The following is a 17,734-nucleotide window of genomic DNA, read 5'->3' as shown; positions in this document are numbered from 1 at the left end:
TTTGTTCTTATTAACAATGACGGCCTAACCAAAACGACTCTAGGCCAATTATGGGACTCCCAATCACGGCCGGTTGCGATTCAGCCTGAAAGTCATTTCAAATTCGCTACATTAAGCAAAGACTGCACCATTTTCTTTTTTTACAGATAGTGTTGGAGTGTGCACCTGGCTAACACTGTTTAGTGAGTCCGCCAGATCGGAGGTAGGGATGACCAGGGATGTTCTCTTGATAAGTGTGTGAATTTGACCATTTTCCTGTCCTGCTAAGCATTCAAAATAAAAATTACATAATTTTCTTTAGGAATGTAGTGTAGTAAAAGTTGTCAAAAATGTAAATAGTAAAAGTACAGATACCCCAAAAACTACACTGTTACTGCATTCACACAGTATTTTGCCTGGTAAATTGTTTTCTCCCAATGTTTATATGACGCCCATTTTTACCACATTCTTGCCCGCATACGCCTTTTATACCTCCCGTGGACGAGTGGTTGTAGTGGTGTGCAGATGTGGGTGGTTGTCTATTTTCATAATTCCATTGAATATACACCATAACAAAAATCCATTATTAATTTGTTTAGGCAGATCTTAAGAAACATAAGACTAATAAAAACGATTTTCAAAAGGATAGAATTTCACATTTTGTTTAATTGTGTTACTGATCTGTGCAGCCTCTATGGTTGTAGCATGCACATGAAATAGATATTTATTTTGTTTATTAAACAGAAAAGACAGTCACACATTTTACAGTAGGCTCAGAATAAAATACAAAGAATATCCCACACAACTTGCAACATAAAAAAAATATTTAACAGAGCCCAAATTAAACCCGATTATAAATTTTTTAAATCTCCGTGTCACCTCTTTCCAACCCTCACTTTGCGAGGCATGTCACTTCACCCATCTCTTCGCATAGCCCACCACATGCACTATTTTCTTAACCACAACTGTGGAAACAAATATCACTGAATGATGAAAATATTGGAATAAAGTAGGCTAATTCAATTGAAGGCATCAAATTATTGTTTACTTAAACATCGCAAAGTCATCCAATTGTTATAATAGGCCTACATTTGAGGTGAGTGCTGCTCATGATCGTCTTGTCTAGTTGGCTCATGTATTAGCACTGATCACACACAGTAGGAACACGAGACTCCAATGCTTTTGAAAATACAGGTTGCTATTGTTCTCTATCGGTGTCATGATGAAGATACTCTCAATGTAAAATCCTACGCCTGCTCCCTAACAAAGCAAAGTTTCTAACTGCCAGGATGATAGTAGTAATGGCAGCTGTCTAGCAACCATCAAGAGCTTAAGAGCGTAGTGCGTGCCAATTCCGCCTCAGGATTTTATGGCTACATTTCCTACTAAGCCGTAGGCAGAACTTTACCGTAGGTCGGTTGGCAGAAATAAACATATAGGCTTTATCCCAGGCAATACCTTTCTTATATAGAGAGAAGTCTGCATAAAGTTGGTGGAAAAATGTCTCGGTTTGAAAGGTGTATATGTCCCAGTGGAGGCTGCTGAGGAGAGAACGGTTCATAATAATGGCTGGAAGGGAGCAAATGGAATGGCATCAAGCACCTGGAAACCATGTGTCTGATATTTAATACCATTCATTCTGCTCCAACCATTAGCACGAGCCCGCCCTCCACAATTATGGTGCCACCAACCTCCTGTGATATGTCCTAACAGTAACCGTCCCCCAATAGATCATAAAAGTAGTTAGAAATGTGTATAAAAATGGCTTAGGGTCCAGACGTCCATCTGTCTGTCTCAGGAAGACTTCAGCAGTGTGATGCCGTCCATGTCCAGCTCAACTAGATGGACACTGAAATCTCGGAGGCCCTGGGACACAAAAACAGTCAATGTCAGCTGAAACGCTGAGCATAGCTGAATTCTGCTTTTAAATGGTTTATTTTTAAATTCAAGTTTTAAACACATAGGACTGATATAACTTTTCCCTGTTCATTCCCTGCCATCTTCATTTGAACTATTCCAGATCCTTTCAGTATATCGCCATCTGTCTATATACTCACTTGTGTGTTGTTGAGGACCTGACGCACTGCCTCCCCCTGCTGCGGCTGGCGGGTCAGCAGGTAGAGGAAGCCCCCTCCACCCGCCCCAGCCAGAGTCTGTCCCAGGGCCAGCGGGCGCAGGGCATCCATCATGGTCCGCACAGCTGCCGGCTCACACCCCGGAGCCATCACCTTCTTCTGGCCCCAGTAACGCTCCAGACAAGCCCCCAGCCTGGGGAGAGAGCCTAAAAGGGAGACGGAGGGGAGAGGGGTTAACTTATATCATTCATTGAAAAGACTGACTTAAGAAAAACTTTGTATTTTCAAAAAAGAATTGTAACTTATAAAATCAGGCCTTTTAGTCTGTATTGAGTTTAAATGTCCACTGTAATAAATCCAACACGTTCTGACTGTGTGCTAGAACACCTTGTTAGGTGCTTTTAGTCAAGTTTAGGGTTCAAAAGATCGTTTTAGGATTTAATGAGGTTCTGTAAAGTTCCTTTAATATATTTACAACAAGCAGACTAGGGCTGTGGCGGTCATGACATTTTGTCAGCCGGTGATCATCAAGCAAATAACTGCCGGTCTCACGGTAATTGACCGTTAATTAACATAAAACACATTTAGCATCTCCTGGCTTCCACGCATAGCCTACAAGCCACTGATGCAGACCTTTGGAACGTCTACCTTTTGAAAAGTCTAACAAATCCATGTAATATATATATTAGGCACCTTGTATCATCGACTGGAGGAATGTGCTGAGATACAAACGTTTTGGAGCCCAGTACTGCGCTATATCTCTGAGATGACCACTAATCCCTAAACTATGCCACCTACAATAAAAACTATGCCTGTTACTATCACAATACAATCCATTATGTATTTTAGACAGGTCTAAAGAAACATGATATGAAGAAAATTTATATTTCAGAAGAACAGAATAGCATACTCGGAGTTGTCCTTATGTTAGGCCCTGATCTGGCTATGGGCTACACTAGTTCATTTAGCAAACAAGATTTGTTTACAATTCCGTGGCCTTATTTAATAGTATGTAGAATACAATTGAACAAAGCTGAATAAAATAGAAAGTATATTTTCTCCAAACAATTTGAGGGAGTGCGCACCTGCAGCTATTCTGTATTGAGCGGTTAACAAAGAAACAGGTACTCCTATACGCTTAATTTAGAGTTATTTATGTAACTTTAGTTGTGATACAAATGTTGGGCTATATGTTTTGATTTTAATATAGTCTAAGGATGTATGATGCGAACAATGATGATTTGAAAAAAGTTACATGAAAGGCTTGAGCTCTGCTTTCTTTTTTGCGCAGGCTGTACACACTTAATCAGTCTCTCACTCACAATTTGACAAGCACTTGATAATGCCTTGAATTTCCCGGCTTCATCCCCTTTGTGTGGATGTAATGCACCCCAAAAAAATCCATGCCTTTTGCAGATAGTGACCAGCTTGCCGAAGCACCCCTCATTCACATGGCTCCCCGTCAGGTGATCGGGTCTTTCTCACAGGCTACAAGTGAAGACAGACATCTGGGACACAACTGTGCACGTTTTTAACCAATTCCGAGGCGCATATTGAAGATATTGGAAGAACTGTCCACATTTACTTTTCGTCAGCCAACAAGATGAGTAGGCCTAACGAACAGCAAAAGCACTAGCCTATGTCAATCTACTATCCCGCATAGTACAAAAGTTGACCTACTCTATTCTGTGCGAGAAATATAAATTCCATACATAGTCTGGGATAGTTGCGGGATGTGATAGATCCCAAATTAATACAACCTCTAGCATCAAAATAACTGTTAAGCGATGAGCCTGACGCAACAAATGAGAATGTTTAGCTTAAAATGTTGATAAACTATTAGGCTATTTCTTCACATTATAAGCCTAGCAATGTGCACACAGCATTAGGCTAAAAGAGTGAATGTTCCATTAGCAGGAAAACGCCATTCACAAAAAAGTGACCACAAATGCGATTATTCATGTATTGCTTTTATTATCAAGGTGCATTTTTGAAACACACCTGTTGTAAAGCGGATGAATGTGCTTTACTTGGCCACTTTAGTTGAAATACAAACCTTATCAAAACATATAGGCCTATGGGCTAGGCTACAGGAGGTGTGTGACTGAGTTAAAAATGTCACCAAAAAAAGAATGCACTGTTTGCCTTAAGCAGGGCGTCATTCACAAGTGATAGGCTAATATTGTCACCCATCACACTATCCTTGATTTAATCTTGTCTTTACATATACTAAATAATATATATGTGTGTGTGTGTGTGAAATTTGTTTTCATTTAGAAGGGACCATTATCATGCACCCGTCTTGAAACAGGTGCAGCAAGATCAAAAATCTGCCAATTAAAATGTAGCCCCACTTAGGTATGAGTTTGAAAGACCATTCCTCTCCCTCTCACCTTCTGTACAGGCGCGGGCACACTCTTCTGCGTTGTCCACTAGCTGCCCGGCGTTCTCCACGATGGAGGGCACACGGCTGTACCAGCGCCGCACCGTGTCCTGCACAACAACATGGCAGCCATTTTAGAGACGAGACACCCAACATCCTTCAAACTGCACCAGGGGTACTTCTCAGTAGTCTGAAGTTGCTTCCTCTCCTTGGCTATTCTCCTCTAAGTAGCTGTAGCAGTTGATGTACTGTTTTGATCATGTAGTTTTGAAAGGTTTGTGCTCGTAAATACATAGTACATGTGAAATGACAAAATGCCTGCAGCACTGAGAGGAAGTGTTCTACCACAACTGTACACTGTAAACAGGAAGTGATCAGAAATATTTTTGTGGAAACAGGAAGTGTGGATGCTTGGTGCAAATATATTAAGAGGAACTTTACAGAACCTCATTAAATCCTAAAACGATATTTTGAACCCTAAACTTGACTAAAAGCACTAACAAGGTGTTCTAGCACACAGTCAGAAAGTGTTGGATTTATTACAGTGGAGATTTAAACTCAATACAGACTAAAAGGCCTGATTTATAAGTTACAATTATTTTTTGAAAGTACAAAAAGTCAGTCTTTTCAATGAATGGTATAAAGTTAAAGGGTTAACATTGTGACTTTGAATAAGTGGATGGTGGAAGGCTGGATGGCTAAGTGGAAAGCTGGATGGCTAACCTGCAGCAAGTTTCGCGCAAGCCGAGTCTTGCCGGTGTAGACCAGCAGGAGGTGCTGTTGCAGTGAGAGCAGAAAGTCGTCGGAGAGAGGGAGACGTTCCACTTCCACCCGGAGGGGGAGACAGGCTTTGGAGCGCGCCACCTTTACTCCCCCCACCAAGCCTCCGACCTGGTCCTGCCAACCACCACCTCAGGAGGGAGACCGGGAGAGAGAAGGAAACAGAATGAGTGCATCATAACAAATAACATATCATATAATATTCTATTAATATAATGCCATTTAGCAGACGCTTTTATCCAAAGCGATTTAAAACCCTTTGACACGGGTGGTCCCTGCTGTGTACGCTCAAACCGGTGTGATTAGAACACTTCATTAGAATGTCTAGTTACGATTGACGTGTTTGAGCTGGCCACACTGTTTTATCACAAAAAAAAGTGCAATTATTATTGTGTTATATAGGCTACATTGGTCCTAGCGCTAACTGAGAAAAGAGTGAGCTAACACAAGCTGTCATATTTAGCCAACTCTCGGCTGATAGAAACCATAATATGAATTAACAATTACTATTCACACTATCACATCACGGGTGAGCTCACCAGTGATCAAAATAATTGAGTAAAACCCTTTCTAAAAGTCTAAAGTAGTCCGATGGTCGGTAGTTGTGTGCGCCGCCATGGTTGTTTTTCTCCATCAACCAAAGATAAGAGGTAACAAGATGAGTTGGGTCTGTTTGCAGTATGCATGTTGAAGACGAAGGGGGTGTGTCGTCTACCATCATTCACTTCCAGAAGTTCGAGTGAACCATCCCTTCACCTTGCTATAACATCTTTTGTCTGACAGACGTTTTCGTGACTCAGAATGCATTGAATGATGTCAACAAACATGGCTCCACACATAGCCGGCAAACAGCTTAGCAAAATATATTTATAACTGACCCAAGCTGGTTTATCTGTGTCGTTTACAGTGGGAGCAAATGAAGCATAGTGGGCAGAACAAGGAAGAAGGTGAGCAAAGCCAAGCATGAGCTAGTGAGATCCTATTGGCGCATTGTAGAGTATATTTGCATTTTCAGTCAGGGAACGGCTCCTCTGTGAAGAGTGCGTGTGCACAAACTCAATTCGAACTTGCATTCTTAAACAACGCCATTTTTTTTATACTTTGGAAAAGTGTAAAATCTATAAAACGTAGTGCACTGTGTTTGTAGCGGATTCTAGTTTTGGGAACAGAAAAATGTATTGAGATCAGATCTTTCATAGATGAGAAAATGACCAGAATCTCAGCCCAGTTTCACTACTAACGACTGGACTTCCTCTCACTTCTATATTTGGTGGTGAGAAAACGTTCTAAACTGATGCTTCAGCTTTTTAGCCCCTGTGGCTTAGCATTAGCTCATCATAAATCAGTACAACCTTCAAAAAAGTATTTTACACACGTGTCCATTACAATCTATGCAAGAATCCAAAGTTATTATAAGTAAGGAAAACAACAATGAAGGCAACACGGGCGCCAGGGTTACGGCTAGAAGGGATCCCAGCTTTTGTCAGATTTGACTTTTCGTACCAGGTTAGGAAAATTAACGTAGCACGTTAAGAGAATTAGGTTAAGGTTAGGAAAAGGGTTAGGATTAGCTAAAATGGATCCCTTCTAGCCATGTCCGGACGCCAGTCGGAAAATGCGCCAGGGGGAAAAAAGTTAGTGCAGGTTCTGTTCTCATTGGAGATGCACAAATGTCTGCATACTTGATCCTAAGAAACACTGGGGAAGTGCTTGGGCTCTCATCTAAGAGACAAGTTTGAGGCATTACAATGAGCCGGACAAATGTAAATTGTTCGCCACAGTGAAATGGGCTGCTTCTATGTGAATTATTGAGGAGGGCGAAACACCCCTCAATTCAAACTGTTAAATAAACCTTGTTTGAAAATAATTAGAGATTGACAAGTTGAAACATAGCCTATAGATAATTAGCACGCATCACGCCATGGTTTAAGGGCAGAGTGGGTTAACTGTCCTGATGCGTAACAATCACATTTTGCCACAGTGAGGGCATTCTTCACAAGCATAAAAACATCTCATGCTTTGGGGACAGTTACAGATATTTGGAACTCACTTGTGGGTGAATAGATTTTCGTATCGGTGGCCCCAGTGGTAATTGATCCCTCTATCCTAACGTTGCAAGCACCATGCCTTACCTGAGCCACACAGCATAGGATGTGAATGGTATCCTGTGTACAGTGCATTCGGAAGGTATTCAGACCCCTTGTCTTTTTCCACATTTTGTTACGCTACAGCCCCATTATAAAATGTATTAAATAGTTTTTTTTGGTCATCAATCTACACACAACACCCCATAATGACAAAGCAAAAACTGTTTATTTTTACATTTTTGCGAATGTATTAAAAAAAAATATATATATATATATTACATTTACACAAATATTCACACCCTTTACTCAATACTTTGATGAAGCACCTTTGGCAGCAATTACAGCCTCGAGTCTTCTCGGGTATGACGCTACAAGTTTGGCGCACCTGTATTATATTCTCACGCTCTGTCAGGTTGGATGGGGAGCGTCGCTGCACAGCTATTTTCAGGTCTCTCCAGAGATGTTTGATCGGGTTCAAGTCCGGGCTCTGGCTAGGCCACTCCAGGACAGTCATAGACTTGTCACGAAGCCACTCCTGCGTTGTCTTGGCTGTGTGCTTAGGGCTGTTGCCCTGTTGGAAGGTTAACTTAAGCCCCAGTCTGAGGTACTGAGCACTCTGGAGCATGTTTTCATCAAGGATCTCTCTGTACTTTGCTTCGTTCATCTTTCCCTCAATCCTGACTAGTCTCCCAGTCCCTCCTGCTGAAAAACATCCCCACATCATGATGCTGCCACCACCATGCTTCACTGTAAGGATGGTGCCAGGTTTCATTAAGACGTGAAGCTTTGCATTCAAGCCAAAGAGTTCAATCTTGGTTTCATCAGTCCAGAGAATCTTGTTTTTCATGGTCTGAGAGTCTCCCAACAGGCTGTCATGTGCCTTTAACTGAGGAGTGGCTTCCTTCTGGTCACTCTACCATAAAGGCCTGATTGGTGGAGTGCTGCAGAGATGGTTGTCCTTATGGAAGGTTCTCCCATCAACACAGAGGAACTCTAGAGCTCTGTCAGAGTGACCATGGGGTTCTTGGTCACCTCCCTGACCAAGGCTTTTCTCCCCCGATTGGTCAGTTTGGCCGGGCGGCCAGCTCTAGAAAGTATTGGTGGTTCCAAACTTCTTCCATTTAAGAATGATGGAGGCCACTGTGTTCTTGGAGACCTTCAATACTGCAGAAAGATTTTGGTACCCTTCCCCAGATCTGTGACTCGACACAATCCTGTCTCGGAGCTCTACGGACAATTCGTTCAACCTCAAGGCTTGGTTTTTGCTCTGACGTGCACTGTCAACTGTGGGACCTTTCATAGACAGGTGTGTGCATTTCCAAATCATGCCCAATCAATTGAATTTACCACAGGTGGACTCCAATCAAGTTGTAGAAACATCTCAAGGATGATCATTGGAAACAGGATGCACCTGAGCTCAATTTTGAGTCTCATATCAAAAGTTCTGAATACTTAAGTAAATAAGGTATCCGTTTTTTTTATTTTGAATACATTTGCAAAATATTCAAAAAATCTGTTTTCACTTTATCATTCTGGAGTATTGTGTGTAGATTGACGAGGAATTTTAGAATAAGGCTGTAACAAACAAAATGTGGAAGAAGTCAAGGGGTCTGAATACTTTCTGAATGCACTGTATGTGTTCTTGTGAGCGAGTGAATGAGTGAGTGTTATCTCACCAGTGGTCAGCATCTGCTCCAGGTGGAGAACAGCGTGAATGAGGGAGTCTGTGTCGTAGGTTCGCCCCGTGCATCTGTATACGGCTGCCAGCACCGCTCCCGCCAAGATACTACTGGTACCTGCAGGTGCAACATCACGCAGTGAGAGAGATAAACGGGGAGAAAGATGGAGAAAGAGTGAGAGAGGGGATGTGAGGGAAAGGGGAGAGAAGGATGAAGGAGTGAGTAAGAAATGTGTGCGGGACTAGCCCAATTCTTGTCATTGATGACCAAGTAGTGTTTTTTGCTTTTTCTGCAGCACCACAAGAGACAATGTGGTGGTTTATGTGTTATGAGACGCTGACAGTGCCCCGTGGTCATGTGCATTAGGCACCAAATGGAAGAAAACAGACTGAAACAGGGAGGGACTACTTAGACTCGCTAATAAAAATGCATATACCATTGCAAAAACATTCTCCGTTTTGCAAGACCAATGTCTTGCTAAATGTTTTCTGTTGCATGCCCTATTGAGCACAACCCATTGCTCTTCTTACCCAGTCCTGAACCGTGCGGAAGGAGGGACCAGGTGTGGATCTCCACCCCTCCGCCCCAGCGCTGCAGGAGCTGCTCATCCAGGGACTGCCGAGAGGGATAGGTAACCAGGCCACTGCATACACACACGGCCTTCAACAGGGCAGCTGGGACACACGCACACGGGAGCAGATGACCAGATATGACCAACAGGGATGTAGTGTAGCGTAAAGACACATCAATTCTGTTTATGCACCCTTTTAATTGGTGAGCATTTAGTGTTCACAGTGACAGCTGCCAGTTTTACCACAACATTATTGATCACAAAGCATGACCTGGACTATGATCAAAGACAAAATGATCAAACATGACAACTAGAAATGTGCCTTTATGAAAAACTGCATCACGCAATAGCAGTCAGACAGCACAAGGATATAGAATTATTATTAAGATCATTTCAACAACAAAAAAATACATGGAAATGCCACACAAGACTCCACACACACACGCTTACTGATCAGCACGGTCCACATACACTACCGTTCAAAAGTTTGGGGTCACTTAGAAATGTCCTTGTTTTCCATGAAAACATGCATGAAATGAGTTGCAAAATGAATAGGAAATATAGTCAAGACGTTAACGAGGTTATAAATAATGATTTTTAATTGAAATAGTAAATTGTGTCCTACATTGCTTTCGTCAAAGAATCCTCCATTTGCAGCAATGACAGCCTTGCAGACCTTTGGCATTCTAGTTATCAATTTGTTGAGGTAATCTGAAGAGATTTCAACCCATGCTTCCTGAAGAACCTCCCACAAGTTGGATTGATGGGCACTTCTTACGTACATTACGATTCGTCTGTCCATAGCACTTTTTTCCAATCTTCCTCTGTCCAGTGTGTGTTATTTTTCCCACCTTAATCTTTTATTTTTATTGGCCAGTCTAAGATATGGCTTTTTCTTTGCAACTCTGCCTAGAAGGCCAGCATCCCGGAGTCGCCTCTTCACTGTTGACGTTGAGACTGGTGTTTTGCAGGTACTATTTAATGAAGCTGCCATTTGAGGACTTCTGAGGAGTCTGTTTCTCAAACTAGACACTAATGTACTTGTCTTCTTGCTCAGTTGTGCACCCACACCTCTTTCTATTCTGGTTAGAGCCAGTTCTGTTCTGTGAAGGGAGTATTACACAGTGTTCTACGAGATCTTCAGTTTCTTGGCTGTTTCTTGCATGGAATGGCCTTAATTTCTCAGAACAAGAATAAACTGTCGAGTTTCAGAAGAAAGTTACTTGTTTCTGGCCATTTTGAGCCTGGAATCGAACCCACAAATGCTGATGCTCCAGATACTCAACTAGTCTAAAGGCCAGTTTTATTGCTTCTTTAAAATCAGGACAACAGTTTTCAGCTGTGCTAACATAATTGCAAAAGGGTTTTCTAATGATCAATTAGCCTTTTAAAAATGATAAACTTAGATTAGCTAACAACGTGCCATTGGAACACAGGAGCGATGGTTGCTGATAATGAGCCTCTGTACGCCTATGTAGATATTCCATAGGAAAAAAAAATCTGCCGTTTCCAGCTACAATAGTCATTTACAACATTAACAATGTCTACACTGTATTTCTGATCAATTTGATGTTTTTTTAAATGGACAAAAAAATGTACATAAAAATGCCCATTTAAGTCTTACCAGGTGCATATGGCACACAGTGGTCTTTCAGATCCTCCAGCCTCTCGCAAACTGTCGCCATGGCGATAGCATCATCCTGTACTCCGCTGGAACTGACCAATAGCAGACAGGGCTCTTTGATGCGACGAGCTCGGGCACCAATGGGCCGTCTCCCGTCGACCTTCACCGCCACGTTGACCACTGCGCCCCCATGTTCAAAGGCAATGGGCGGAGTGTCGCTCCAGCCACCTGTGGGATAGAGCCTATTGTGAGAAGTACTCCTACGGGCTTTGTGGCAAGAGAACACAAACTGATATAGGACCAGGCTAATGACTTTCCATTCAATTATATGTTAAACTAAGCATCCCATAGCATTGTTGGGTTCCAGTTTGAAATACTTGCTATATAAGACGTTAATGGGTACATGTATGAGGAATGTATATGGTGGGGTCAATCGAGGGCGGATAAGAGCCATGTGCCTGTGAAGTTACTAAGTAAGGGAAAGGCAATCACATGGTTGCGATCACTAATAAGGGTGGATAGCTGTGGATTAGTGAGGAATGGGGGCTGAGGTCAGGTCACATGAAGGGAGAAGGAACAGTTTACTACCCACATCACTTAACTTCCTGCCTAGCAACAAAGATGTAGTGTTTATAGAAAAGGAGGAGACCACCTAAAGGGGGGTTTAAATACTTGTGCTGGTGAAAACACGTCTTTGCAGCTGTTTGACACAGTGGGTGAATAAACTTGGTTTGAGCTTTGACTAGACGTCCGTTAGTTTTTACTCTGTTTATTTAGAACCTAACGGCATGTTTTTAGGGGTATTGTCCCGGTTTAAAAGAGTAGGGAAAACTCCTCAAAAGAGCTTTGCTATTAGAGTTTGGCTAAGGGAAAGGTCTAGGGCAGAGTTTCCCAAACTCGGTCCCCGGGACCCCAAGGGCTACACATTTGGGTTTTTGCCCTAGTGCTACACAGCTTATTTAAATAATCAACTAATCATCAAGCTTTGATCATTTGAATCAGCTGTGTAACGTTAAGGGAAAAAACTAAAAGCGTACCCCTTCAGGTCCCGAAGACAGAGTTTTAGAAACGCTGTTCTAGGGGTGAAATAGAACAGGGTCGTTGACTCACCTGAGAGGTCCAGTCTGGCAGGACACTCCACATCTTGCCATTCCCCAAGGGGCGGGACCTCACCTTGACCAATGGAGATAAATCTCTGTGATAACATCACAGCCTGTCGTAGCAGCACCTGCCCGGCCGCCTCATAGTGCCGTGCAGCACGCACCAGCAGGTCTGGCCTGCAGGGGCCAGTCATATACTGTCACTTCTGACTTAATTGAAATGTATTATAATAATTAATGGTTTCCTTTCCTCCTTGACCACAGACTTCAGGAATTGATATTGCAGAGAGCAAGCATTATGGTGCAAACATGCAGATGTTAGCGGTCCCTACTAATGGAGGGTTAGTAGTTAATAGTATCAGTATGGGTCTGACCTGCTGAGCCATTTGGCTCTCTCGGTGGCCAGGGCCTGGACTCCACCCAGCAGGTCTCCCTGCTCCAGGATGGAGAAGGCATGGCTCCAGGTGGGGTTAGCAGCCGGCCCGCTCCTCAGCCCCCCTCGGCCCTCCCCGGCCAGGCAGGCCAACACGTCAGCTATACAGGCCAGGCAGCGGGCCGCCACTCCCAGGTTCTCCCTGCTGCCCGCTGCAACTGGAGCACACAAGATTACTATTGTCATTGAGGGCGTGCCAAGTAGACCAAGTAGGTCTACTTGGTCTCCACCAGCCTTTTTTCCATTCTTATGGCTGTCTGACAGCAAGAGTGCAAAATGAGCCTGTATAATGCATTCAGGCACCTGCACCCCCAGGAATTCACACAAACACACATTTAGAGAACATAAACGTCAAGTGTTGAAAAGGTGATAGAAATAAGATGGTGCCTGAGACACTAACTCCTCCGCACTGCAACTCCTTGTGTAATTGCCCATGTGTTCTCACGGTCAAATAAAGGGACATCAATACTCACTGGAGTCTAGTGTGCAGAGGAGCTCCTCATGCTGGCCTCCAAGCACGGCAGCCCTGAAGCTGGGCAACAACCCACGATCGCTCTGGCTCTTCAAGTTGTCCATCACTCTCCTCTTCCCCACCTGGAAGAACAGCGCCTCCCTCCAGCGCAGCTCCCCCTCCTGGTCAGTAAGGGAAAGGACCTCTCGGAGAGAGAGCCTCCACGCGGCCCTCCACTGCTCCAGTGCCCCCGGCCCACCCAACAGCCAGCACACCCCCACCTCCAGCCCCACCGCACCCCCCCGCGGCTGGAAGACTGGGAACAGGCGGGCCTCCATGAGGGACTGGCACCTCCCGGACCCCCACAGATCCTCAGGCCTGGGGAGAGACAGAGGAGATGGACTAAGTAAATACAACATTTGGGATCCATACCAAGGGGCAAAGTAGGTTCACTCCATCTGTGGTTCAGGAAGGTGACACCATCCTTATCACATGAAGCCTATGGGAAGGCAACGTCTGTGTAAGAGACCAACAGACAATATAAACAGCCTCTGTCCACAGACTTATCGTTCAGATGGTGACATTTTGAAAGAAGGTGGGAAGAGGAGAGACAGCGAATTGCTACCTTGAAATCATTGCGAGTGCCCAGCACTGTATGAATGGTGATCTTCATCTCTCCCACAGTGGCCTTGGATGATGAGGTCCTTGGTTAAGGCCAGCTGCTGGATGTGCGACGAGGATGTCACTTACAGGCCTGATAGTAAACAACCTGAATGCACTGCCACTGGGCCCTGGGAGAAGAGGTAATGGGTCAAACAACATCACAGCATATGGTGCCAAGGTGAAATAAACATTTTGTTATACGTTTCGGTGTAAGAGTTCCCCAGACCTGAAGGTGGCAGTGCTGGATTACTGCTCCTGACGCAACACTGACGTCCCCCTCCAGAACACTGTTGATCACCCTGCCTCCAGCACTCACACACTGAGTATTCTGAGGACAACACAGACAGAAATACATGGACAGATATTAAAAACACACACATTGCTTGGTCCAGGGTTGGGTCCAGGGTTGTGACCAAGGTTGGGATCAATTCAATTTATTTTTCCTGACACGTTTATGGCAGCTTTATGTAGACCTTACGAGTGAAGGGTTACCTAGTACGTAGTGGAAGATCCTAAGAGGAGGACCATCCTCAGTGAATTTCATAAAAATAAAATAGTGAAATAATAAAACAGTGGTCCTTTTTAGTTAAAACTATTCTAAATATATTCACAAGTCACCAAATAATTGATTTTTTAAAAACACTATTTTGCAATGAAGGTCTACAGTAGCTTTAGCAGCACTCTGTAGGGTAGCACGTGGTGGAGCCGGAGGACAGCTAGCTTCTGTCCTCCTCTGGGTACATCGACTTCAATACAAAACCTAGGAGGCTCTTGGTTTTCACCCCCTTCCATATACTTACACAGTAATTACTTCAGGGGATGTCTTCCAACCTATCAGAGCTCTTGCAGCATGAACTGACATGTTGTTCACCAAATCAAAGGATCGGAGAATGAATCTAGTACTGAAAGTATACTAGTACTGAAAGCATAAGCTTCAGCTAGCTAGCACTGCAGCGCATAAAATGTGGTGAGTAGTTGACTCAAAGAGAGAGAAAGACAACAGTTGAACAGATGAACAAATTAATTTCTTCCAGAATAAAGGAGAAGCAAGAGAGAAAGAGCTAGCTGAATGCAACTAGCTAGTTTAGCCTACTCAAACAGAGAAGGATGCTACAGTATGTTAGCTAGCTGGCTATGGCTATCCAACACTGGAACTCTTCCAAGTCAAGGTAAGCTTCAGGTTTTATTAATTTATTGCCAAAGGGGCCTGCCGATGTAACTGCTGAGCTGCTTTGACTGTACTGCATGATTGTAGTGGGTTTACAAATGCATTAGTATAGTAGCTACATTATATGACCAAAAGTATGTGGACACCTGCTCGTTGAACATCTCATTCCAAAATCATGGATATTAATATGGAGTTGGTCCCCCCTTTGCTGCTATAACAGTCTCCACTCTTCTGGGAAGGCTTTTCACTAGATGTTGGAACATTTTTGTGGGGACCATTTTTTGCTTCCATTCAGCCACAAGCGCAATCGTGAGGTCGGCAATGATGTCGGGTGATTAGGCCTGGCTTGCAGTCGGCGTTCCAATTTCTCCCCAAGGTGTTCGATGGGGTTGAGGTCAGGGCTTTGTGCAGGCCAGTCAGGTTCTTCCACATCGATCTTAGGCTTGTGTGCATCTGCCCGGCCATGGAAGCCCATTTCATGAAGCTTCCGACAAACAGTTATTGTGCTGACATTGCTTCCAGAGGCAGTTTGGAAATCGGTAGTGAGTGTTGCAACCGAGAACAGGCGATTTTTTACACGCTTTACACGTCCCGTCCTGTGAGCTTGTTACCTACCACTTTGCTGTTGTTGCTCCTAGACGTTTCCACTTCACAATAACAGCACTTACAGTTGACCAGGGAAGCTGTAGCAGGGCAGAAATCTGATGAACTGACTTGTTGAAAAGGTGGCATACTATGACAGTGTGCCACCTTTGAAAGTTACTGAGCTCTTCAGTAAGGCCATTCTACTGCCAATGTTTGTCTATGGAGATTGCATGGCGGTGTGCTCGATTTTATCCACCCGTCAGCAACAGGTGTGGCTGAAATAGTCGAATCCACTAATTTGAAGGGGTGTCCACATACTTTTGTATATATAGTGTATGTTGACTATGAGGTGACAACGATGTAGGCTGTGTGTAGTGGTTGGTAGTCATTATATGGCTTCTATTGGCTTGGAAAGCTTTTTTCGCCTGGTCACAGAAAGTTGAAAGCTGAAGCCCACAAGCGAACGTAAAAGGTGCGAGAAGGAATTATATATATACACAAGGAGGAAAGTGATCTATGTTTGTGTGTGAGATCAGGGGCGTCTTCATTCCGCCGAATCTGTTGAAAAACTTTTCTTAAAAACGGCAGCAAACGGAACATACCTGAATTTGTCCAATAGAAACCCTCATTCGCAACGGATGGACTAACGATTACATCCTAGATCAGTGTCACTGTCTGTCACCTTGATCACTTAAAATTGTCTCGACCTGTGCACCTACGTTGTAAACATTCATTCATAGGCTAGGTTGTAGCAACCTCATGATGGGCACAGGGAAAATGAGTATCATGTAGTAGCCTAAACCTATCGCTGTTACATTGAGCTGGGTGAATGGAATATGAATGACAGTCATCCAATATGCTGTAATAGACATAAGGCCATGCTCATTAACAAGGAAAATACTCCATCTTAAAAACGGCACCGACCGCCACTGCCAGTACGGTACCTGTATGTGTGACAGAGTGTTGCTTTCTGTCCCCTTCTTTGTCAGGCGGCCAATGTGCTCTCTACCAGACAGAGTCAGGTAGTCGTAGCAACCGCCAGGAACGTAAACTGCAAGGAGAAAACCAAACACACTTATGAACCACTTGTAATAGGATGGCACATTTGGCATGTACAGAGAGGCATAGAAAGAGACGTACCCATATGGAGAGTGGTGCCTCTCAGTATCCTCCATAGCAAGGCCCGTGCGCTCTTCACTACTGCTCCCTGTTGACTGATGGGGGAACTGCAGCCCGTCCTCTCCCCATTCACAAACTCTGACTCGCTCAGGTCTGAGCAAAGACACATCAACAAATCCAGGAAGAGGGAGATCTGCAGATAATAAATAACCATGGGAAAGAAAGACAATAAAGGGATGTAACAGAGGATAAGGCTGTATCAGAATAAAACCAGCTTTGTGTAAACCTAGAAAAAAACTGAACCGTGTTTGAGGGGGGAGGGTGCAAAGCTTTGGAAGAGTGAAATTGATACAGAAGATGAAATGGAGCGTGACAGGCACAAAGAGAGGTAAAGAAAATGAGAATTAGAAATGAGAGGTAAAGATGAAGACTGCATACCCGAAGGGGTGGTGCCCCAGAGTCCATACCCATGTACGTGCAGCCGTCAAGGGGAGGGGTAACATGGGCCTTCAGCAATCGCTCTAGTACCCTCCTGCAGAAGAACACAGGCCCTGACACCTGAATGGAGTTACATCATTACATGTGCTGCAGGCTCATAAAAATAAAACAAGGTTGTTTTATCACATACAGTACACGCAATAGGTGCAGTGAAATTGGTTGTTTCACAGGGTCAGCTAGCGCCCCTGGAGCAAATTAGGGTTAATTGCCTTGCTCAAGGGCACAATTTTTCACCTTGTCATCTCGGGTATTCGAACCAGTAACCTTCGAATTACTGACCCAACGCTCTAACCGCTAGCCTACCTGCCGTCTAGGTATTCCCATGACTTTTTATACGTTTCTGGATATTTTCCTATATTCACTATCTTTGACTTACCAGTGGCACCATCCCATCAGGCTGTGCGGCTCGGCGAATCCGCTCCTCTGACCCCTTGTAGATGATGTCACGTACTCTACCCTATGAGCAGAGAGAAATCACCATTTGGCACTACTTATGAATGATCACCTTCATGCAGCCATTGTTCATAAACTGTCAAAAG

At 43.8% G+C, this 17,734-nt stretch overlaps 1 protein-coding gene across 1 annotated transcript in view; it reads right to left on the bottom strand.

Annotated features, from left to right (window-relative positions):
- Positions 1-625: 625 nt before the first annotated feature.
- Positions 626-17,734, bottom strand: part of fcsk (fucose kinase) — a 35,831-nt gene continuing 18,722 nt past the window's right edge. The window contains 18 exon segments of the mRNA XM_070442911.1: positions 626-1,845; positions 2,037-2,260; positions 4,448-4,547; positions 5,161-5,348; positions 8,981-9,100; positions 9,514-9,657; positions 11,179-11,406; positions 12,289-12,455; positions 12,653-12,869; positions 13,185-13,543; positions 13,591-13,661; positions 13,788-13,845; positions 13,847-13,953; positions 14,052-14,153; positions 16,523-16,629; positions 16,719-16,890; positions 17,136-17,255; positions 17,572-17,652. Of these exon segments, the coding sequence (XP_070299012.1) occupies positions 1,774-1,845; positions 2,037-2,260; positions 4,448-4,547; positions 5,161-5,348; positions 8,981-9,100; positions 9,514-9,657; positions 11,179-11,406; positions 12,289-12,455; positions 12,653-12,869; positions 13,185-13,543; positions 13,591-13,661; positions 13,788-13,845; positions 13,847-13,953; positions 14,052-14,153; positions 16,523-16,629; positions 16,719-16,890; positions 17,136-17,255; positions 17,572-17,652 (2,637 nt within the window). The 3' untranslated portion in view covers positions 626-1,773.

The sequence above is a fragment of the Salvelinus sp. IW2-2015 genome, linkage group LG4q.1:29 (genome assembly GCF_002910315.2).
Source record: "Salvelinus sp. IW2-2015 linkage group LG4q.1:29, ASM291031v2, whole genome shotgun sequence".
Classification (NCBI taxonomy): Eukaryota; Metazoa; Chordata; class Actinopteri; order Salmoniformes; family Salmonidae; genus Salvelinus; species Salvelinus sp. IW2-2015.
Note: the sequence above shows the minus strand (reverse complement) of the source record. Positions and strands in the feature narration are given on the sequence as shown.